Consider the following 22,955-nt stretch of genomic DNA (forward strand, 5'->3'; position numbering starts at 1 on the left):
GATAGCAGCCCATGTCTCGTGGGTCCCCTTGAGTGGGTCGGAGGGACCTGCCGCTGGATGTTCCCCTTTTGGGGGGGGTTCTCCATAGGACCCCGCTGGGAGGTCCCATGATGACTCTCTCTCTCGGTTGAGGCAGGCTTGCTCCTTCGAGACTCCTCCCTGCCATCCCCTGCCCGACTGTCCACAAATTGGTCGGCCAGCTGGCCTGCGTGCTGTGGATTCTCCGGCTTCTGGTCCATCAACCACAGCCTCAAGTCGGACAGGCACTGCTCGTACAGGTGCTCCAGTATGAATAGGTCAAGCAGGTCCTCTTTAGTTTGGGCCCCAGCTGTCCACTTGCGGGCATACCCCTGTGCCCGGTTGACCGTTGTAGGTATGTGACCTCACGGGTTTTACGCTGGCTCCGGAACTTTTTCCGGTACATCTCAGGAGTCAGCCTAAACTCACGGAGTAGGGCCTGTTTGAACAGTTCGTAGTCCCCTGCCTCCGCCCCTTTCAGTCGGCTGTACACCTCCACGGCTGTGGAGTCCAGTAAGGGGGTGAGAACTGCGATCCTGTCTGCAGGGTCAACCCGGTGCAGCTCGCAGGCATTCTCAAAGGCCGTCAGGAAGGTGTCTATGTCCTCCCCCTCCTTACGCCGGGGCAGCAAGTGCTTATCAAAGCTCTTTGTAGGCTTGCCCCCCCCACTCACAGCAGCCAGGGCCCCACTGCTCGCCAGCCGGGCCAGCTTCAGCTCATGTTTACACTGGTTCTCCTTCTCCTCCCACTCACGCTGGCGCTGGTTCTCCTCATGTTTACGCTGTTTCTCCTTCTCCTCCCGCTCATGTTCACGCTGTTTCACCTTCTCCTCCAGCTCTTGCCTCTTTAACTCAAGCTCCTCCCATTTCAGCTCCCTTTCATATTCCAGCCGCGTCCGCTCCACGGATGCCGAGCGTTGCCGGGAGGATCCCCTGCTGGGGGGTGGGCTTCGCCGGGCGGATCCCCTGCTGGCCGGGGGTGTCACTGTGCCCTCGGTATACACTGGGCTCCTCCCCGCCCTTTCCCTAGGCCTAGGAAGGGGGGGTCTTGGGAAGCCCTCATCTGCCGGCTGACCACTCCCAGCGGGGACAGACGCTGGTGCCTGCGCTGCATCTGCCCGGCTGCTTCCCTCAGAGACAGGGCTCCGTTCGTTCATGCTGTCTCCCTGCTCCAGTTGGTCAATCAGCTGGTCCTTGCTGAGCCTCCCTGGGTGCAGCCCCCTGTGCTTGCACAGCTCCACCAGGTCACACTTGCGCCGCTTGGCATACATCTTCCTGCTGGCCACTCACAGGCCGGGGTGCTCGCCGCTCCCCACGGTTTCCAGGGGGACCCCTAGTGCACCAGCCCTTCTTGAGGTCACCACCTCTCTGCCAGGGTCGAGCTGCAGACTCCTCCGCCCCTGGGACCGCTCGCTGCAATCCCCCGGGGGACACTGTTACTGCAAAGTCCTTCTCACTGGGCACACACTCCCAGGGGTTAACCACCCCTTCGTTTTACTGCTCCCCAGTCACTTACTGCAGGAAGCGCCATCCACGGGGTGCAGTATATCCCGCCGCTGCCACCAATTGTCACGGAGTGTGGAGGAGTCCGGCCCTGCACCCCTCTTCCTGGGACCCACAGTGACTCTCAGCCAGCCAGTAAAACAGAAGGTTTATTGGACAACAGGAACACAGGTTACAGCAGGGCTAGCAGGCACAGTCAGGACCCCTCCACCGAGTCCTTCTGGGCTTTCAGGGTGCTTGGATCCTAGCTAGGATACCCTGAATTCCGCCCACCCAGCCCCAAGCCCAAACTCAAACTGCTTCCCTCCTGCCACTCCCTTCCTTTGTCCCCTTCCCGGGTAAAGATGTTGACCTTTCCCCTCCCTTACCTAGCTCAGGTTACAGGCTCTGGCACCGTCCATCCCCTAGAGTCCTCCCCTGCTCTCCCACTCCCCACACAGACAGTCCCTACTGCATCACACTCCTGTCCCCCCTGCTTTCTCTAAACCTCTCCTCTTCCTTTAACCCTCCGGGCAGCAGAAACAGGCACGGTTTACACTTGAAAGTTAGGTCGACATCTCTACAGCTTGCAGAGGTTCACACCCCTGAGCGCTGTGGCTATGACAAGCTAACCCCAGTGTAGATGCGGCTAGCTCAGTGGAGGAGTGCTTCCGTCGACCAAGCTACCACAGCTCGGGGAGGTGGATAACCTACAGCAATGGAAAAACCCCTCCCGTGGCCACAGGTAATGTTTATGCTACAGTGCTACGGCAGCCCAACTATGGCAGCACTGTAGAGCCATTAGGGTGACCAGATGTCCTGATTTTACAGGGACAGTCCAGATATTTGGGGGGTTTTTTTAATAAGGACTCCTATTACCCCTTACCCCATCCTGATTTTTCACACTTGCTGTCTGGTCACCTCAGAGCCGTAGTGTAGGCGTAGCCTTAATCTCCATTTTTCCTGTCCTTTCCTTGCAAGGATTCCCTCTGGCAGTTCCCATTTGGCTGCCTCCCCCATGTTCCATGTCCTTACACTCAGGTCTCTGAGAAGCCCCTGGCACCTACTGCCCCTTGTGCCTGGCATTCCAAGTTCTTTCATAGTTTCATAAAGTTTAAGGCGAGAAGGAACCATGAGCTCATGTGCTATCACCATTTGTATACCACAGGCAATTAAACTTCACCCAGATATCCTGTGTTAAGCCCAAAGACCTGAGTTAGACCAAAGCATGCAGAGGGAGGTGAACCCCCCCACCCCACAAGGTTTCTGCCAATCTCACCTGAGGGGTGGAGCAGAAATTCCTTCCCCACTCCAGATCTGGCGATCAGAATGACCCTGAGCATGTGAGCAACACATCCCAATCAGTTGTTTAGAAAGAGTAATAATAATAGGAGTTATACCTGTCTCCTAGAACTGGAAGGGACCTTGAAAGGTCATTGAGTCCAGCTCCCTGCCTTTGCTAGCAGGACCAAGTACTGATTTTTGCCCTGGATCTCTAAGTGGCCCCCTCAAGGATTGAGCTCACAACCTGGGGTTTAGTAGGCCAATGCTCAAACCACTGAGCTATCCCTTCCCCTCACTCTGTACCACCTCATTACACTGTCCACCCCACCAGTGTGCCATCTCCAGTTGTGGCCAATCTCTGATGCTTCAGAGGAAGGTGAAAAAAACCACCCAGAATACATCTGGCCAATTGTGCACTGGGAGGGAAATTCCTTCCTGACTCCTGCAGGCGTGTGGATGAAGCCTTGAAGCATGACGTTTGAGTATAGTCATTTTCTTAAGGCAGAACTGGAGATGATTCAAGCATTGAGGGCAGTCCAGGCACCGCTATTCTCTTGTGCCCTAGTTACAATTTCCAGCCTTTTCCCACAACGCTGGTTTCCTCCCTGCTAGTCTGTCAGTGCGGCAGAGTGCACAAGATGAGACTAGAGAGAACCGTGCTCTTTTCTGTCACATCAGGAATTTGGATTCTGATCCAAGTGGACCAGCGATCTGATCTATTTATGCACCATCTATCCAGTTTTTATACTCCATCCATCTCTGTGGTCCCTGAGTGCCTGACTCACCAGTCAACTGGATTCTGAACTAGAAGGAGCATCTCTTTGATTCCTGGCATTTAGAGACCATGGGGAAAAGTCCCTTAGAACAGCCTAAAACTGCTACATAACCCTGGTGTGACAGGAGCGATGATACTAGCTAGATGAGCACATTGCTCTGATACCAGGTGGCAGGGATACCTAGCTAGCAGCCTCACTGGTCTGATCCAACACATGAAGGAGAAGAGATCCCAGGGGAGATGGGAGTTGATCTGGCATGGAAAGGGGGGCAGGGATGCTGGAGCATGTGGGTCTGTTAGGCTGTGGCAGTAGGGCAGGTGCTGTGCTCCTGAGTCCTGCAGCTGCAGAAGTAGTCTGGTGGTGTCTTTGGGTTGGTTGAGCCTCCTGTCTATCTTGCAGCTCTTCCACGAGGCTGCGTACATGGCAGATGACCGCCAGGACCTCCTCAACGCCATCAACGAATTCCTGGACTGCAGCATTGTCATCCCCCCGTCAGAAGTGGAGGGGAAAGACTTGCTCAGGTCTATCGCTACTTTCCAGAAAGAGTTACTGAGGAAGAGGAAGGAGAGGGAGCAGAAGAAGTCCACGAAGGAAGGGGTTGTCCAGGAAGCTAAAGGTCTCTTCACTCTGTTTTTGGCAGATAATAAATTTGCATCCAGTGTCTCCCTGTCTGCCCTGGGAGGGTGCAGTGGGGGCTGTGCCATGGGCACTACTGGCTAGGAGGCCTCTGCCCCCCTCCCCATGCACAGGATAAAGCGAGGACAACTAGTGTGGGGTGAGCGGGGCTGAGTCCTGCAACAGAGATGGGGATGTGTGGGAGGCCCCGGGGGGGCATAGTGTGGCCAAGGGGTTGGCAAGCCCAAAAGGGCAGAGAATGGCCATGGGGGTGGGAAGCCTGGGGGGGCAGACCGGTCATGGGGGCGGGCAGCAGGCAATGGGGGCAGAGCACGGCTGAGGGGGGAGAGTCCAGGATTCAGGTGGGGCGTGTAGGGAGCCTGCTGAGCTTCCCCCCTGCTCACCTGTTCTGTGGGAGATGAGTGTGTGCCAGCATCTGTCCCCAGGAGAGAGGGGTGGTTCTCGTTCCTATGTTCCCATTATAACCCCTGTACACCATGTCTCCCCAGAGCTGTGTGAAGTGAAGGCTGAGGAGGAAGAGGAGGGGGATGCTGAGGACGACCCATTGAGGCGAACCGGCATTTGTTTTGGAGGTCTGGTTCAGGACATAAAGCGCAGGTACCCCAAATATCTCAGTGACATCAGAGACGCCTTGCACAGCCAGTGCCTTGCAGCCGTTCTCTTCATCTACTTTGCTGCTCTCTCTCCTGCCATCACCTTCGGGGGACTCCTAGGTAATGGGCCTGCTTTCTGTCTGCTCTTTGCACAAACGAGCCCAGGCTGGGCTGGGGGCGCTGGCTCTGCCATCAGATTCTGTGCTGGCCTGGCCTCAGGGCTTCAGTGCTGCTCGCTCAGGAGGCTGTAGCTGTGCTGCGCACATGGCTTGTACTCTCTCCCTGTAACTCGGCCTCTCCAGCTCCATTTGTGGCTCTTTTCTGAGCACCCTGCAAGGTGTTTGAATGCAGGATTCTAAGAGTGGTCACAGCAGAGCTAGAGAGGGGTTCTACCCTCAAATGTGAGACCCCCTGCCCAGTGCAGGACGGTTATGTCTGTGCAGGGGGGAGGAGGGGTCTCCCTGCCCATGCATAGTGTATCTGCACCAGAGTAACTCTGTGGGGGACTGCTCTCCACAGGGCTTCTTATCACGTACACGTTGTTCTCTCTTAGGAGAGAAGACAGAGGGTCTCATGGGGGTCTCAGAGCTGATCATCTCCACCTCAGTTCTGGGGTTCCTGTTCTCCCTGCTTGGAGCTCAGCCGCTCCTTGTCATCGGTTTCTCGGGGCCCCTTCTCGTATTTGAAGAAGCTTTTTTCAAGGTACTTCTAAGCCATCATGTCACATGTTGCCCCACGCTTCCTCTGCCGTTGTACTATGCTTCACTTGCCATGGTTTGTCTGTTCAGAGGGGCTAGCTGCACTCCCCTGATGCCAAAAGGGGTGACTCCTAAACATTCCTGCAGACTGTCACCATACCACAGGTCATCCAGGGCTGCCTGGCCCTGCCTTCCTGCCTGTCCTTTCCAGCTCACGCCAGTCAGTTCTGCCTCCTCTCACCATGGTCCACTCCACTGAGTCTGTCTAGGATTGTGATTTTATTAATGCTTCGCAGTGCTGCCCTAGCCAGCAGCCCTGATATAAGCTCCTGCCCAAACTAGGCCCTGATCTGCATTGTTGTGGTGAGTACTTATACATGCAGCCCACACTCCTTTTCTCTGTCACTTTTTCTCCTCTCTTTTGGGTGAGGATTTTCCAGATTCAGCTAACTGTATCCCAGTGTACCCTGCAACCCATGCAGTCCAGTCCAGTCTCTCTAGGAGAGCAGTAACAGCTCACCTAGCATTATTCTTCATTTCTAATGTGGATTTCATGTTGTGGTTATTTGTGCTCCCTCTTGCTTATCCCCGAGTTACGTTCAGGGAGGGTCTATGCCAGCCAGTTTGGAGATGTCTCATTCTTGTGCATCTTTACGTTGTGGATTGTGGAAAGAAAAATGTCTTTCAGTGTCACGTACAGCAGTTCTAGTCACTTTTTTCCACATTTCCAGGGAGTCTGTCTCTCTCGGTTTTCAAGTGCTTTCTCTTATGCCTCTCTATTCCATGCAGAATGTATGGGAATCACCACTGTCTTCCATCTTTGCCAGTCTCCTGCTGCAGTCTTAACTTCTTCCCATGTCATTTTGGGAGCTTTCCATTCTGCTTCTGTTGTGTGTTTGCATGTTGGTCTCTCTTGTTAACCTCTCGCCCTGGGGCTCCATGTCTTGTCATGTTATTCAGGTCTTTTCTCCACATGTGTCCTAGCCAGCTCCATTTTTGCTCCATAACTTCCTGTCCTATTGGTTTCTGTTTCATCCTCTTTCAGAGTTCCTTGTTTGTAATATTTTTCTGGCCATCTAGTATTGAGCATTTGTCTAAGGCAGCTGTTTATGAAAAATTGGAATTTTGATAGAAAGGTTGAAAGAAGTCTCCAAGTTTCAACACCACTTCGTAAGACCAGCTTTACAATTGTATTAAATATCTGAAGTTTAGTTTGGAGAGCAAGATTTCAGTTTTTCCAGGTTGACTTTAGAGTTACAAAACATGTCTGGCTTTTGCTATTCTGGCTTTAATGTCCTCATCTGTTCCACCTGTTGTACTTACAGTGTTACCAAGATATGTGAAACTCTTATCAGAACTCTTCTATGTCAGTCCCAGAAAGCGGTGGTGTTAGTGTGTCTTGTTATGTGTTGATTCTCATGGTTTTAGTTTTCGCTGTGTTGATCTTCAACCCTGCTAACTGTGCATGGTCCTGGAGATAATGCATTTTGGTTTACATGTCTTGCATGGGATAGCAAGTTGATGTCCTCTACAAAGTCAAGGTCCTCTAACTTCTGTGTGACAATCCATTGCACAGGTGCTGACTCCGTAAGTGCTCCGGGGCTGGAACACTCACAGGGAAAAATTGGTGGGTGCTCTGCACCCACTGGCAGCCAAGCTCTCCTCCCCGCCCCTCTGCCTCCGCCTCTTCCCCTCAGCGCATTGTGTCCCCGCTTCTCCCCCTAGCTCCCAGCACTTGCCACCATGAAACAGCTGTTTCGCAGCGTAAAAACCTCTGGGAAGGAGGGGGAAGGAGCAGGAACACGGCTTGCTTGGGGAGGCGGGGCCAGGACAGGGGTTTGGGGAAGAGATTGGAATGGGGCTGGGGCAGGGTGGAGTCAGGGCAGGGCCAGGGGAAGGGGTGGGTCGAACACCCACCGGCGCCAGCAGATATTGGCGTCTATGCTCACTGTGTGCCCCTTAGTTGTTCTGTAGTCTTTCTCATTACCCAATCCACTACCAGTAAAAAGATCGTGGGTGCCATAAGACATCTTTGTCTGATGCGCATAGTAACCGCAAATGGCTGCGTCGGTTATGTATTAATTGACGTGTCATATTTTCATAAAAGCTCCTTATGAAAATTTCTGAGGATTCCATTGTAGCATAGCAACTTCCATAACCCTGTTCTATCCACTGTATCCATGGCTTTTTGGAAATCCATACAGTTCATATAGAGTGGTGACTGCCATTTGATTGACAGTTCTCTGGTGATCCATAGTGTTTGTTATGATTCGATTACTACTTTGGGGTTATGGATTTTGTAATGGGTGAAGGCCTGTCGGAGTTCTTTGCCTCTCCCTCCTAGAGAGCAGCACAAGTGTTTGTGATTTCTTCTTCCCCATGTGTAGTGTTCTCTGTGCTTGAGTGGGGTGGTCTGTACCGTTGTTCCTGGCATTAGGAGCCAGGCTTGCATAGGAGTGGAGCGTGTTTATGGTTTGGGGCTGGAGTGTGCGGCGCTTTGACTGAGGTGGTCTCCGAAGCACAATGTCCTGTGCATTGATCAGCAGAGGGAGTTTTTCTAGGTCTGTTCAGCTGCCGTTGGTTGGGAAAGTTCCTTTGCATGCCTACAACGGGGCTTGTTGGGCATTTTTCCGACAATCCCGGCATGCAGACTGGGGGGGCTAGTGACTAGGCTGAGCAGTTTTCCTGGGGAGCTGTGCTGGTGTCATGGTTTCTTTGTAGCATGGGAGCAGGGCAGAGGGGATGTGCAATGCACAGTGTGCCCTGGGATGCACCCTAGTAACTAGCACTACAGTCTGAGCAGGACAGGCCCAGTGAAACAACAGATAGTAAGTCTGTCACTTTACTCATCAAATGAAGCATTTCCTGTTCCCTCCAGCCCTACCTTAACCCCTTCCCTGCCAGGCTACATGGAAAAATGTACACACGCCATCCCAGAAATTGATAAAGAACCATGTAGAATGGGAGAGGAGGGAGGAGGGAGGGTGTGGGAGAGCAGAGGGGAGAGGCTGTCCCATGGACTGTGCTTAACCCTTCATTTTCCTATTTCAGTTCTGCCAGAGCCAAGGCATCGAGTACCTGACGGGCAGAGTGTGGATTGGCCTGTGGCTCATTGTCTTCATCTTCATCATTGTGGCAGCTGAAGGCAGCTTCCTGGTGCGATACATCTCGCCCTTCACACAGGAGATCTTTGCCTTCCTCATCTCCCTCATCTTCATCTACGAAACCTTCTATAAACTCTACAAGGTGAACCAGCCCCAGGGAGGGGTGCTAGTATCTGCCCAGCTGTCTGATCTAGGCACCTGCCACCGTCGTGTCCACGTGTCTCCCGCAATCAATAGAGAGAACAATAGCAGCAACATCTCTGATGCAGACCAGAGTGCCGTAGCATTTCTGGCTGGGCCTGCGAGACCATTCTTTGCTGCCTCTCAAGCCCCCAAACACGAGTGCCCCCTGTGTGCTGTAACCATGTTGCTGTGCACAGTTATTGGGTGGAGCACAGCGGGACACACCCCAAACCTTCCCTCCATTCCCCTGCCGCAGTACCTTGACTCATAACTAGTTTTTTCTTTTCTTTCTTCCCCAACCTTCCTGGTGTGGATAGATTGTGAGATGAGCTATTTGAGGAAGTGCAGTGATGGGGTGACAACACACAGGGCTGTCCTCTCTTGCACCTCTGCCTAGGTGGTGACTGCACCCTCCGCTTGTCTCGCCTGTCCAGGTCTTTGCAGAGCATCCTTTGCTGAAGTTTTACCCGCCAAGTTTGCAGAGTGGCTTGAACGCCAGCACGCTCTCTGCTGATGCCATGTCTCTGGGAACCAGGATGCAGCCCAATACTGCCCTCCTCTCACTCATCCTCATGCTGGGCACCTTCTTCATCGCTTTCTTTATGCGCAAGTTCAAGAACAGCCGTTTCTTAGGAGGCAAGGTAAGATGCTGAGCTGTGGCCCTTTCATCCACCATGCATCCCTTCTGGCTGCACACGTCTGCCCTCTGTAGCACCTGCATTATCTGTTCTAGCATGTCTGGACCTGGTGCCCTGTCCTGGCTCACATGGTCTTACGAGGCCTGTGTGAGCAAAGGGCTGTCTGTGCTGATAGGAAACTGCCTGACAAGAGAGCTGGCACCCTGGTGTGTTGTTGTCTCTCTCCAGGTGAGTCTGGTGCCATCAGGAACTGCCCCCGTAAAATAAACACCAACAGTCCTCTGAATGCCATTGGAGAGGGCAGGCTCCCTTGGCACAAGGCCATAGATAAGACCTGGCTGCTGCTGACACTTATCTGTCCTACCCACATCTGCCCCAGGGTATCTTCAGATGGCGGGATCCAGCTGCCCAACTGCTGCTTGGGCCTAAACACTTCAGGCCCTCAGCAGGGCTTTTCTTGTTGGATCCGGAGTCAAGGGTCTGCTAAACTGGAGCTTTACAGCTGTAGGGACTGGTGGTTATATGAGTCTCTGTAGGTCAGGCTAATCTTAGGGGACTGGACTCCAGTATGTATCAGAGTGACCTGGCATGGAAGAAGGGATAAACTTAATTTTAGTTCTCTCTCTGATCCATCTGTCTGCCTATCTGAGGCACTAATACAGCACTCAGTGCCATGGGACCCAAGTGCTTCTCTAAGGCATTTCCAGCTAGAATGTGCCTGGTGAGTGCTGGCTTCCCAACCAGTCTCCCAGGGGCCAGGTGGTGTCTGGAGCAGCCCAGGTACCTGAATGTGGCTAGAGAGCAGCTGAGGCCCAACCAGGGAGAAAAGCAGCCCAGTGGGGTCAGGGAGTGACCAGAGCTCCTGTATCCTCTGCTCATTAGCAGCATTCACATTTGTAGTGGGCACCTTGCCCGTCCCTTGGCTGGGGTGGATCATCGGCCTGTCTCAGGGCTCAGTACAGCTCCTGGCATTGTAACAGTGTCTAAGTGCTTGGCCTGCACATTCCCACTGAAACGTGTTTGCTTTGCAGGCTCGACGGATCATTGGAGACTTTGGAATCCCCATCTCGATCCTGGTCATGGTCTTAGTGGATTACACCATCACAGACACGTACACACAGGTAGGTGCTGGCGCTCCCATCAGGCCGGACACCAGCCCAGCGCGTTTGGGGCTACTGATTGTTCCATTCACTGTGCATGTGTAGCTAGATGTTTTTGTGTTTCTCACTTTCTCAGTGCAAACCAAAGAGAGATTTTTGTGCACATACCTCTGCGAATCAGAGCTGTGGGCTTAGCCCTGGGAGGCATTGAGACCTACCAAGATGTGGGTCAGAGCCGTGAGGGACTGAGGGTTCCTGTGACACCAGGAGCCAGATCAGAGCTGTGCAGGTTTGAGGGTCTGTGTGTTACAGAGAGCTGGATTAGAACTGGGTGCAGCTGAGGTCTGTGCAAGCTAAGTAGGAGAAGGGAGGTGGTATTCCCTCTGAATACAGCATTGTGAAACCCATTATTGGAGGCTGTGTCCAGTTTTGGTGCCTGCACTTCAGAAGGGATACTGAGCACCCGGAAGGGGCTCAGACAGAGCTCAAGATCTGGAAAACCTGCTTCACAGTGAGACTAAGAAGCTCATTGTATTTAGTGTATCCAAGAGGAGTGAGGAGGTGACTTTTTCACTGTCTGTGAATACCTTCCCTGGGGAGATTTCTGGCTTGTCTATATGGTGCATTAGTCTTCCCCGAGGGTGTAAATTCTAATGCATGCTAGCGTGTTGTGGACTAACTGACCTATGTGGACCCTGCTGGGGTGCACTAAAAGTTCCCTCGTGCTCATTGATACAGTATTGTTTGAAATGGGAACTTTTAATCTGCACCAGTAGAGTCCCCCTGGGCCACTTAGTACATGAAACCCTGGTTGCATCCCTGCCTCAGTTTCCCTGAACACACTTTCAAGAAGTCCAGTGAAGCTTATCTACATCGAGCTGTTAGAGGGCTTATTCCTTCACTCTCACCCTTCCCTGGCCCTTCTCGCGTGAACAGAGAGCAACAAGACCCGATGTCTGAAGGTGCAAACAATTCGATGTGCCTCTTCGGGGGTCTAGTGTATTAACTTCACATGGTGAAATGTGCTGGGCAGATGAGCCTTCACATCAGCATCCGGGATGGAGGGAGAGAAGGGAGAAAGGGGCCAAATTAACCTTAGTCTATCAACTCCACTTACGTCTCTCTCCTGCCTCCATCCAGGGTCCTTACCTGTGAAGCGCTCTTGACCCAGGATCCTCCTCTGGAGTCAGGGCCTCTGGGCAAAGGTCCCCACAGAGTTCAAACCAAGGCAGCCCTTGGCATATAATTCCTCTGTGATCTGCAGTTCCTGGTGAGGTTCTCTCACTGGGATCAAGTTCTGCTAGGGCTTGGCATTCACAGCTCTTCTCTTTCGAAGCCTCTTCTTCGGTCCCCTCGCCTGCTGCGCACCGCACTGACCCCAAGAAGAGCTCTCCTTAGGAGCTCTCTGTCCCTCTGCTCCACTCTCTGTCTGAGCCCTCATGACCTGGGTAAGGCCCGGGTGCTCCTTGCCTACTGACCTGCCTGTCACAGGCAGGCTGGGTACCTGCCCCCTCCAGAGCCAGCCCCCAGGAGAGGGCGACACACTAGTGTTCAGTGGGATTGAGACTCCTGAACCAGGCAGACATGCCCTGAGAACCAAGGCTCTTGAACCCAGCAGACAGAGGCAGAGTGACACCCAGCGGCTGGGAGCTGAAGTGAGACAAACTCAGACTAGAAATAGGGCACTGATGTTTAACGGGAAGGGGAACCATCCACAGGAACAGGGCACCCAGGGACGTGGTGGCTTCTCCATCACCAGGAGTCTTCATATCAAGCTCAGGCATTTCTTTCTATAATCTCCACCGCTGCTCAACCACAGCTGATGGGCTGGATGCAGGAAGGGAGGGATGAGGGTCTCTGGTGTGGGCTATGCAGGAGCTGAGATGGGGGGGATGATAATGGCCCCTTCTGGATTTAACATGTACGATACCAAGGGCTGGGTCAGAGCTGTGCAGGGCTGAGGATCCCGGCAGTACCGAGAGCCAGGTCGGAGCCACAGGGGGTTGAGAATCCCAGCGGTACCAAGAGCCAGGTCAGAGGCATAGGGGGTTGAGGATCCCTGCAGTACCGAGAACCAAGTCAGAGCCATAGGGGGCTAAGGATCCCTGCAGTACCAAGAGCCGGGTCAGAGCCATAGGGGGCTGAGAATCCCGGCGGTACCAAGAGCCGGGTCGGAGCCATAGGGGGCTGAGACTCCCTGCAGTACCCAGAGCCGGGTCGGAGACATAGGGGGTTGAGGATCCCGGCGATACCAAGAGCCGGGTCGGAGCCATAGGAGGTTGAGGATCCCGGCGGTACCGAGAGCCAGGTTGGAGCCATAGGGGGTTGAGGATCCCGGCGGTACCGAGAGCCAGGTCGGAGCCACAGGGGGTTGAGGATCCCAGCGGTACCAAGAGCCAGGTCAGAGCCATAGGGGGTTGAGGATCAGTGGTACCAAGAGCCAGGTCAGAGCCACAGGGGGTTGAGGATCCCAGCGGTACCAAGAGCCAGGTCAGAGCCATAGGGGGCTGAGGATCCCGGCGGTACCAAGAGCCAGGTCAGAGCCATAAGGAGTTGATTCCCGGCAGTACCCAGAGCTGGGTCGGAGCCATAGGAGGTTGAGAATCCCGGTGGTACCAAGAGCCAAGTCAGAGCCATAGGGGGCTGAGGATCCCAGCGGTACCCAGAGCCAGGTCGGAGCCATAGGGGGCTGAGGATCCCTGCAGTACCGAGAGCCAGGTCAGAGCCATAGGGGGCTGAGGATCCTGGAATTACTAAGAGCCAGGTTGGAGCCATAGGGAGTTGAGGATCTCAGCGGTACTGAGAGCTGGGTCGGACCAATGGGGATTGATTCCCGGCAGTACCCAGAGCTGGGTCGGAGCCATAGGAGGTTGAGAATCCCGGCGGTACCGAGAGCCAAGTCAGAGCCATAGGGGGTTGAGGATCCCGGCGATACCCAGAGCCAGGTCCGAGCCATAGGGGACTGAATTTCCCTGCAGTACCAAGAGTCAGGTCGGAGCCATAGAGCAGCGAAGATCCCTGCAGTACTGAGAATGAACTCAGAGCCACAGGTGGCTGAGGATCCTTGCAGTACCCAGAGTAGGTCAGAGCCATAGGGGCTGAGAATCCCAGCGGTACTGAGAGTCAGGTCGGTGCCATAGGAGCTGAGGGGCTTAATGTCATTGAGTAAATGTTTATTTTTTTCCTGCTCTCACAGAAGCTGAATGTTCCCTCTGGGCTCTCAGTCACGTCTCCCCAGAAGCGTGACTGGTTCATTCACCCCCTGGGCAGCCGACAGGCCTTTCCCATGTGGATGATGTTTGCCTCAGCCATCCCTGCGCTCCTGGTCTTCATCCTCATTTTCATGGAGACCCAGATCACTACGTGAGTACTGCTGCCTCCACCCATAGCTCCTTCATCCCACTGGGCTCCCAGCTAGAGCCTGGCAGCTGTACGGGGAGATGGACGAGGTGGGGGGTTCTCGACGTTGGGCTGGCCCCTGGATGTTCAGCCGCAGTCACAGGCTTGGACTGCGGGATACCCAGACTAGATGTGAGGAGGCAGGTTTCTGCTCCCTGGGACTCTCCTGTCATGGCCCTTCCTGCACAGCAACTGTGGCTGTGGTTTCCCCTCCCCTGCCAGGTGGAGCCTGCACCAGCCTCGCCCAGGAAAGGAGCCTGTCCCTGGGCTTGGCAGACAGAAGAATGGCCAGGAGCGGCGAAGGACATCCTCTCTTCCCCCACGTGCAAGGCTCGACTCTCCCCTGCCTGGCAGCTCGGTTTGCCAACTGCACCTCTGTGCAGCGCATAAGCAGTGCTCCCAGATCCAAAGGCCACTGGGCACATGTTCTGCCCCAGCAGCACAGGCACAGGGAGGACCCGGGGCTGAGCAGGCCTGGCGCCAACAGCAGGACCCTCTTCTCCCCCCAGCCTGATTGTCAGTAAGAAGGAGAGGAAGCTCATGAAAGGCTCTGGTTTCCATCTGGACCTGCTGCTCATTGGTACCATGGGCGGGCTCTGTGCGCTGTTCGGGCTCCCTTGGCTGACCGCCGCCACCGTGCGCTCGGTCACCCACGTCAATGCCCTGACGGTCATGAGCAAGGCCATCGCTCCGGGGGAGAAGCCGAAGATCGAGGAGGTGAAGGAGCAGCGTGTGACAGGAGTTGCAATCGCTGTCCTTGTCGGTGAGCCCCAAGCTACTGAACCTGGGAGGCAGAGGTTGTCCAGGGATAGGGTTAGCAGCATCCCCACAGCCAGCAGCCCTACTCCGCCCCCCAGCCAGCATGTTGAGATTCCCTCCAAGACCTTTCTACACAGCTTGTCCAATTCTGGGAGAACACTCGACCTACTCTGTACCTCATCTCTGTATTCCTAGCTTATCTCGTCTGTTGTTAGTAAAGGTTCCTGGCTGTTCTCCCTCCTGTCTCAGCTGGCTCAGACAGTCTGTCTCTTGCAACCTAATGGTCTCTACACCTCTCAAATTCTAGCCTCCAAGAAATGAGGCCTCCCTCCAAGTGATAATTACTCATGTCAGGCCAGGCCTAGTTACACAGCGCCCCTACTTCGCGGCCAGCACCAGTGCCCTGCCCACAAAACCAGTGCCCCGCCCCACTCCCCATGGCCATCGCCCCTACCTCGCAGCCAGCACCAGTGCCCTGCCCACAAAACCAGTGCCCTGCCCCACTCCTTATGGCCAGCACCTCTGCCCTGGCCCCAAAACCAGCACTGCTACTTTGCAACCATCGACCTTACCTAGCATGTACAACCAGTGCCCTACTCATTCCCCGCAACTAGTGCCTGACCTGCCCCCCACGGTCAGCACCCCAGCCCTGCCCCTGAAAGCTCCCCATGGCCAGTGCCCCTCCCCGCCCCCACAACTAGTGCCCAACCTGCCCCCCACGGCCAGCACCCCAACCCTGCCTCCGACAGCTCCACACAGCCAGTGCCCTTCCCCGCCCCCACAACTAGTGCCCGACCTGCTCCCCACAGTCGGCGCCCCAGCCCTGCCTCCAACAGCTCCCCACAGCCAGCGCCCCTCCCCGCCCCCACAACTAGTGTGCGACCTCCCCATGGCTGGTGTCCCAGCCCTGCCCCCAACAGCTCCCCACTGCCAGCGCCTTAGCCCTGCCCTGACAACTTTCCATGGCCAGTGCCCTAGCTGCTCCTTCCAGCCCATGCCCCTCCCCTCCCCCACAACTAGTGCCCGACCTGCCCCCCATGGCCATGGCCACCGCCCCAGCCCTGCTCCCGATAGCTCCCCAGAGCCAGTGCCCCTCCCCACCCCTACAACTAGTGCCCAACCTGCTCCCCACAGCTGGCGCCCCAGGCCTGCCCCCAACATCTCCCCACAGCCAGTGCCCCTCCCCACCCCCCACAACTAGTGCCTAACCTGCCCCCCATAGCCGGTGCCCCAGCCCTGCCCCCGACAGCTCCCACGGCTCCAGCCCTGTCCCCGAAAGTTCCCCACAGCCCTCACCCCAGCCCTGCCCCCGAAAGCTCCATAGAGCCCCCGCCCCATCCCGCTCTCCACAGCTCCCCCAGCTGGGGGCTCCTGACAGTGACCGCCCCTGCCCTGTACTGTGCGGCAGCTAGAGAGATGCAGGCGGTGTCAGGACAGTGGTCCATGTGCAGCGGACATGCAGCTGGGGTACTTGTATCTGAGCTCTGTCCTTGCAGGCTTGTCCATTGTGATGGGCAACATGCTGCGCCGGATCCCCCTGGCTGTGCTCTTCGGGATCTTCCTCTACATGGGGGTCACGTCGCTCACTGGCATCCAGCTCTACGAGCGTCTCCTCCTCATCTTCATGCCGTCCAAGCACCACCCAGACCATGTCTACGTCGTCAAGGTGAGTGAGCAGGGGCAGTTCAGGGAGCTGGGGCTGGGACTGGGACATGGGGGTGACTGGTGGGTGGGGACCAGGGAGAATGAGAGGCCCTGGGTGGGAGATGTAAGAGGGGAACTGTCCGTGAACTGTCTGGAGGAGCCGAGCGTTCAGTGGGGCCGTGCTGTAGACAGGGCGCCGGTGCTGGGAGGTCGTGGTGATGCACAGACGGGTGGGGCCGTGCTGTTGATGGGATGCTGGGGCCGGGAGGTCATGGTGACGCGCGGGCTGGAGGGGCCGAGTGTTCAGTGGGGCCATGCTGTAGACAGGGCGCCGGGCTGGGTGGACAGAGCGACCTGCAGGCGGGTGGGGCCGAGCGTTTAGTGGAGCCACGCTGTAGATGGGGCTCTGGGGCTGGGTGGACAGAGTGACCTGCGGGCTGGTGGGGCCAAGCGTTCAGTGGAGCCACGCTGTAAACGGGGCTGGGTGGACAGAGCAACCTGCAGGCGGGTGGGGCCGAGCGTTCAGTGGAGCCACGCTGTAGACAGGGCTCTGGGGCTGGGTGGACAGAGCGACCTGCGGGCGGGTGGGGCTGAGCGTTCAGTGGGGCCATGCTGTAGACAGGGCGCCGGGGCTGGGTGGACAGAGTGACCTGCGGGCAGGTGGGGCCGAGCGTTTAGTGGAGCCACGCTGTAGACGGGGCTCTGGGGCTGGGTGGACAGAGCGACCTGCGGGCGGGTGGGGCTGAGCGTTCAGTGGGGCCATGCTGTAGACAGGGCGCCGGGGCTGGGTGGACAGAGTGACCTGCGGGCAGGTGGGGCCGAGCGTTTAGTGGAGCCACGCTGTAGACGGGGCTCTGGGGCTGGGTGGACAGAGCGACCTGCGGGCGGGTGGGGCTGAGCGTTCAGTGGAGCCACGCTGTAAACGGGGCGCCGGGGCTGGGTGGACAGAGCAACCTGCAGCTGGAGGGGCCGAGCATTCAGTGGGGCCGTGCTGTAGACAGGGCGCCAGGGTTGGGACGTCGTGGTGATGCATAGGCGGGTTGGGCCATGCTGTAGACGGGGTGCCAGGGCTGGGAGGTCGTGGTGACGCGCGGGCTGGAGGGGCCGAGTGTTCAGTGGGGCTATGCTGTAGACGGGGCGACGGGGCCTAGCGTTCAGTGAGGCCGTGCTGTAGACAGGGAGCCGGGGCCGAGTGTTGAGTGGAGCCATGCTGTAGACGGAGCACCGGGGCTGGGTGGACAAAGTGACCTGCGGGCGGGAGGGGCCGAGCGTTCAGTGGGGCCATGCTGTAGACGGGGTGCCGGGGCCGAGCATTCAGTGGAACCATGGTGTAGACAGGGTGCTGGGGCTGGGAGGTCGTGGTGAAGCGCGGGCTGGAGGGGCTGAGCATTCAGTGGGGCCATGGTGTATATGGGGCTGGGAGGCCGTGGTGACGCGCGGGCGGGAGGGGAACGTGGCTCATCTCCCTGAGGGATGGTGAGTTACTAGGCTGGACTCGTGTCCCCAGGTGAAGACCTGGAGAATGAACCTCTTCACCTGCATCCAGCTGGCCTGCATCGTGGTGCTCTGGGTGGTGAAGTCAACAGTGGCCTCGTTAGCTTTTCCCTTTGTCCTGATTATGACGGTGCCCTTACGACGCTTCCTGCTGCCCCGCTTCTTTCAGGACCGGGAGCTCAAAGCCGTAAGCAGTTGTGTGTGACCCGCATCCGTCTCCTCAGGGCAGGGCCATCTTTAGTTCACTCAGGCAGCTGGCATGTGGGGCACTGCCTGCCGAGAGGGGCCAGGAGTTTTCTCCATCTTGTTGTGGATGGTGATTTTTATGCAGTAGTGCCTCGGCCAGGCCCAGCACTTTCCAGCAGAGCCAGGGGACCCTGCCCCAGTGAGCTTACAGCCTAGGGGGTGGGAAGGGCACAGATGCCAAGCAGAAGTCTGGAACGGGGGCTTCCCGCTCCATCTCTCTCTCCACGGTCAGGGCTGCCGGATCTGGTGAGGTTGGGCTGGAGCTATCTGGCTGTCTCCTCCCTGGTGACAGTTGGGACAGCCCAGTTCCCCAGACGTTGAGTATGTCAAACACAGGGCTCTCCAGACTGAGAGCCCAGGGACTGGGGCCTCTTCCCATCTTCTGTGGGTGGCGTCCAGGGTCCTCGCCACCAAGAAGAGCCTGCGTCAGCAGCTGGAGGTGTGAAGGAGCTTCACAGCCTTTCCTAGGGGCTGCAGCTACCTAGCAGAGGAGCCAGCACCAGAACTGCCAGGGGAACACCAAGCCGGAGAGTGGGAAGGGAGGAATGGGGTGCATGGGAGGGGGAAGGAGACAATGTGAGCGCCCTGCGACATAACGGGCAAAGCGCTCAATGCCAACATCCCCCCAGCAGGATGGGTGAGGGCCCTCGCTCCTGCCCCTGGGCTGGGGTCTGAGATTGGCGAGACAGCCACCAGGAGCCTCGCTCTGGTCGCTGCCATGCCCCTGTCCAGCTTCTGTCTCTGCCCACAGCTGGACTCGGAAGACGCAGAGCCGAACTTTGACGAGGACGGCCGGGACGAGTACAATGAGATGCACATGCCTGTGTGAGCGGCTGCTCCACCCCCTCCCTGTGGAAAGCTGCTCGTTCCCACGTGTTCTCATTGGCTACGACCCAATCCAAATGGCTTGGAACTTACTACACGTCAGATGTTTTCCTGTCGGGACCAAAGAGCAGCTGTGTCGGAACCCTGGAGGGAGGTGGGCAGGGCCGTTCCTGATCCCACCCCTCCCCCACTCAGTGGAAGTGAGTCTGTCTCCACCTGTACCCAGCGGGAGACGCTTCTCACATCCAGAGGTTCTGTAGGGGCCTGCACTGCCTCGGGTCATGGGTCTCCCTTACTGGAGATGGGGGGTTGCATTGGTATGTGGGTTAGCAAAGGGGGGCCAGAGCCCCAGTCACAGTGCCCGGCCAGACTTTGCCTGGACAGGGCAACACTCCAAGAGTTGTCTGCTCTGCCGCCCCCAGCTGGGCTGCCCAGCTCCCTTAGCAGGCACACAAGGGGCTCCTTGCACAACTCCCTGCCATAGGCTGCTTCGCATCTCAGACTGCCCTGCCTGGTTTGCTAACAGTGCTCCTGTGCCATCCTGGGCTGCAGCACGGCCAGGATTATGGGAACTCAGGAGCCTGTGTCCAATCTGCCCCAGGCTCTCTGTGCTACTGGCCATGCACCTGTGTCCCAGCAGCAGGCAGTTTCCCTGTGGATAGGCAGGGCCTCAAGGAGTTCAAGTCCCATTCCCCTGCCCGTCGGAGCCCAGTCCCTGCTGATCACTCCAAGCTGTATTTCTGGGGTGGCGGGGTCTGAGGTCATAGGCATTGCCGTGGTAACCAGCTGTGATGTCAGTGTTAAGGCTTGTGATGTCTGCAGCGGAAGGAGCAGCAGGAGCGGCCGCCTAGAGCAGGCAGAGCTGAGAGGAAGTGACTCTCATGCAGCATGCGGCGGGGTTGTAGCCTGTCAGTCCCAGGATATTAGAGACACGAGGTGCAGGACCCGCTTCCGCTGGTGAGAGAGCAGCTTTGGAGCTTGCACCAAGCTCTTCTTCAGGCTGAAAGCTCCTTTCTCACCAACAGGAGCAGGTCCAGTAAAAGATGTTCCCTCCCCGCCCTTGTCTCCCAGCAGCAGGCATCCACAGCACGGGTGTTGGGGTCATCAGAACACACAGCCTCCACCACAGTGACTGGGCCACCCAGGCCCTGGTGACTGGGTTGCTGTGGCCCCCAACCTCTCCTATCCCCATACCTGGGCCACCCACAGTGTCTGGAGGCACCTGATAGCCAGAGCCCCTGGCACCGAGGTCTGTCCCTGGGCAACCCTGAATGTCTTCCCACCTGGAAGGCCCGAGGTCTCTACAGCCGTCAGGGTCTGAGGCCTCATGTGGGTCACTGCTGGGCCCTTCAGTGCCCAGCTCTCCCTGTAGTGCTCACAGCCTGGAGTGGGGTAACCTGGCAGCTGCCATGGAGCCTGAAGGTCACTGGTACCAAGGTTCAGTGGGGCAGGAGGCCCTGTGTGACAAAGCCAGAGAAGGCAGGCACCCGGCTCCTCCACACAGGCATGAGAGGAAGGGGGACCTTGTGGTGCAGGCACTAGCCTGGGAGTCCTGCCTCCACCAGAACTTCCTGTGGGACCTCAGCAAAGCCACTGACTCTCCCTGCCTCTGTTTCCTATCTGTGAAATGGGGCTGATCCTTCCCTACCTCACGTGCGGGGATGCTCACTACGGTGTGGAAGGCTCAGACGCTACAGCAACAGGGCCATATGGATACCCAGCCCTGTGGAGGGGAGCCTTCAGAGCCGGGGACCTGCTCCTGCCGGGCCACAGCCTGGCACACCAACAGCGCCTGTGATGCCAGTGAAGCCTCTTGGTTAGGAGATGTGTGTGTCTCTGTGGCTGCGTGTCCTGTCCCTGTGTAGTGTAGGAGGCCTGCTGTTGCTGTGTCCCTGCCAGCCCGGCTGTGCGTTGTGACTCATCTACCTGTAGTGGAAATGGCTGCACCAATAAACCCTTCACAGGAACTGAGCTACCGAGTCTCTGTGCATGCTGCAGCCCACGGGGGAATAGCTGCTTCTCAAGGGCAGCAGGTCCAGGAGACCACTGGGGCTGCCTGATCATGTTTCCACCCCATCCACCCCTCACTACCCAGGGCCTGGGAACCCTGGAAGTGGCACTGACACCCAATGTCCACGCAAAGTTGTGGGTGGGGGAAGCCAGGGGCAGGGGCGGCAGGTTATATGGGCTCAAGGTGCTCAAGCATGAGGACTATTCAAGGCTGAGGGCTGTGCTCCACCAATATTTGGAGCTGGGTTTCTCCCCGGGCCCTGCTGGAAAGAAAACAGCCAGTGCCTCTCTCCCTTGTTTGTGCTGCTTCTGCCTAAGGCTATAGAGATCAGCGGCAGGCAGCCTCTTGGAGCACCGGGAGAGGGGAAGAGGGAGAGAGGAGGGGGAAGGAGGCCCACACGGGTTTGGGAGCTCTCTGCCCCACCCCCTGGTACCCACGGGCAGCAGCAGGGGAGGCCACACATGATGGCAACCCCCCCGCCCCGGTACCCACCATAGGGGAGGCGAGTGGGCTTTCTGGACCTGAGAGAGTCCCTAGGAGTATGTGCAGTGACTGTGGTGCAGAGTGAGTGTGCTGCGGGGGGGGGGAGGGTTCCTCCCCTGGAGCTTGCTGCTGCCAGTAAGGGGGGTGGGGAGCAGGGCCGGCACCTCCATTTAGGTGGCCTAGGCAATCGCCTAGGGCGCCAGGATTATTGGGGGGCGGCAGGCGGCTCCAGTGGAGCTGCCGCAGGCATTCCTGTGGACGGTCCGCAGCTCCGGTGGATCTCTCGCAGGCACGGCTGCGGCCGCTCCACCGGAGCCGCGGACCAGTGGACCCTCCGCAGGCACAACTGCGGCAGGTCCACCGGAGCCGTGCAACCAGCGCGTGGGGCGGCAAAATGGCTGTGCGCCTAGGGCGCTCAAAACACTAGCGCTGGTCCTGGTGGGGAGTCCTCTCTGGCCCTAGCCCTGGGGAAGCCTGTCTGCATCCCAAGTTCCTTATCCCCAGCCCTGCCCCACCCCAGAGCCTGCGCCCCCAGCACTCCAACCCTGAGCACCCTCCTGCACTGTGAACCCCTCATCCCCAGCCCCACCCCCGAGCCCTCACCTGAGGGGAAAAATGTGCAACTTAAATTTGGTGGTCAGTTTGGAGTACCATTGTGTTTAGCACAGTACTTGATTATTTTACACCCTTTAAAGTATATAACTGGTCGTATACAGGTGTTACAAAGTGGGAATGTTCTGAATGTTTTCTCTGAATACTGTGTGGGTGCCTCAGTTTCCCCTACGCATTTCTCAAGGATCTAGATGGTGGGATAAGGGGGTGTGATTGTTGTAGAGCCCTAGAGGGCCAGTGTGATGCCGTCTGCACAGAGAATGGCTGAAACCCTGTCTGGGCAACTGATGGCCTGGACCCCTCTCCTGCAAGGTGCCAACTGAAGGTGTTGGAGAACAAAGAGATCAGGTGGCCTCCTAATGCCTGGAAAAGAGACGAAGGCCAGAGGAGGGAGTGTCAGTGCCTGTGCGGACTTCCGGGAAGCGCATGGTGTGGAAGAGGATGCTGGGATGCTTTGGAACTACTCCATACAAAGCCAGTCAGGACTCTGGGGGAGCCTCCTCTCTCTGAGCAGACTGTCTCCAGAGCAAGAAGCTTACACCTTCCTGGATCTGACCTCGGAGCATTCAGCATGCCTTTCCACACTGTGCGCTTTCTACAGCGAGTCTGCCCAGGCAGGTCCTGGGGCAACCAGAGGTCCCTGCACCCCAACTCTGCAGTCAGACGTGACGCTCAGCCGGCTAGTAAAACAGAAGGTTTATTAGACGACAGGATTGCAGTTTAAAACAGCTTGTAGGTACAGAAAACAGGACCCCTCAGTCAGATCCATCTTGGAAGGTGGGGAGCCCAGACCCAAGTTCTGGGCCTCTCCCCATTTCCCCAGCCAGCTCCAAACTGACACTCCCTCCTCTGGCCTTTGTGTCTCTTCCGAACAAGGAGGCCACCTGATCTCTTTGTCCCCAGCACCTTCAGTTGGCACCTTGCAGGGGAAACTGAGGCACCCATGCAGTATTCAGAGAAAACATTAAGAA

At 57.0% G+C, this 22,955-nt stretch overlaps 1 protein-coding gene across 4 annotated transcripts in view; it reads left to right on the forward strand.

The window, feature by feature from the left end:
* Positions 1–19,048, forward strand: part of SLC4A3 (solute carrier family 4 member 3) — a 93,101-nt gene extending 74,053 nt beyond the window's left edge. For all 4 annotated transcript variants that reach the window (XM_050969643.1, XM_050969642.1, XM_050969644.1 and 1 more), the window contains 11 exons: positions 3,959–4,175; positions 4,684–4,908; positions 5,342–5,490; positions 8,538–8,732; positions 9,208–9,414; positions 10,443–10,532; positions 13,708–13,874; positions 14,420–14,673; positions 16,166–16,335; positions 17,821–17,994; positions 18,805–19,048. In XM_050969643.1, coding sequence (XP_050825600.1) covers positions 3,959–4,175; positions 4,684–4,908; positions 5,342–5,490; positions 8,538–8,732; positions 9,208–9,414; positions 10,443–10,532; positions 13,708–13,874; positions 14,420–14,673; positions 16,166–16,335; positions 17,821–17,994; positions 18,805–18,882 — 1,926 coding nt within the window. In that variant the 3' untranslated portion in view covers positions 18,883–19,048. The remainder of the gene's footprint in view (positions 1–3,958; positions 4,176–4,683; positions 4,909–5,341; positions 5,491–8,537; positions 8,733–9,207; positions 9,415–10,442; positions 10,533–13,707; positions 13,875–14,419; positions 14,674–16,165; positions 16,336–17,820; positions 17,995–18,804) is intronic.
* Positions 19,049–22,955: the final 3,907 nt, after the last annotated feature.

This window comes from Gopherus flavomarginatus, chromosome 10 (assembly GCF_025201925.1).
Source record: "Gopherus flavomarginatus isolate rGopFla2 chromosome 10, rGopFla2.mat.asm, whole genome shotgun sequence".
In the NCBI taxonomy this organism is placed as follows: domain Eukaryota; kingdom Metazoa; phylum Chordata; order Testudines; family Testudinidae; genus Gopherus; species Gopherus flavomarginatus.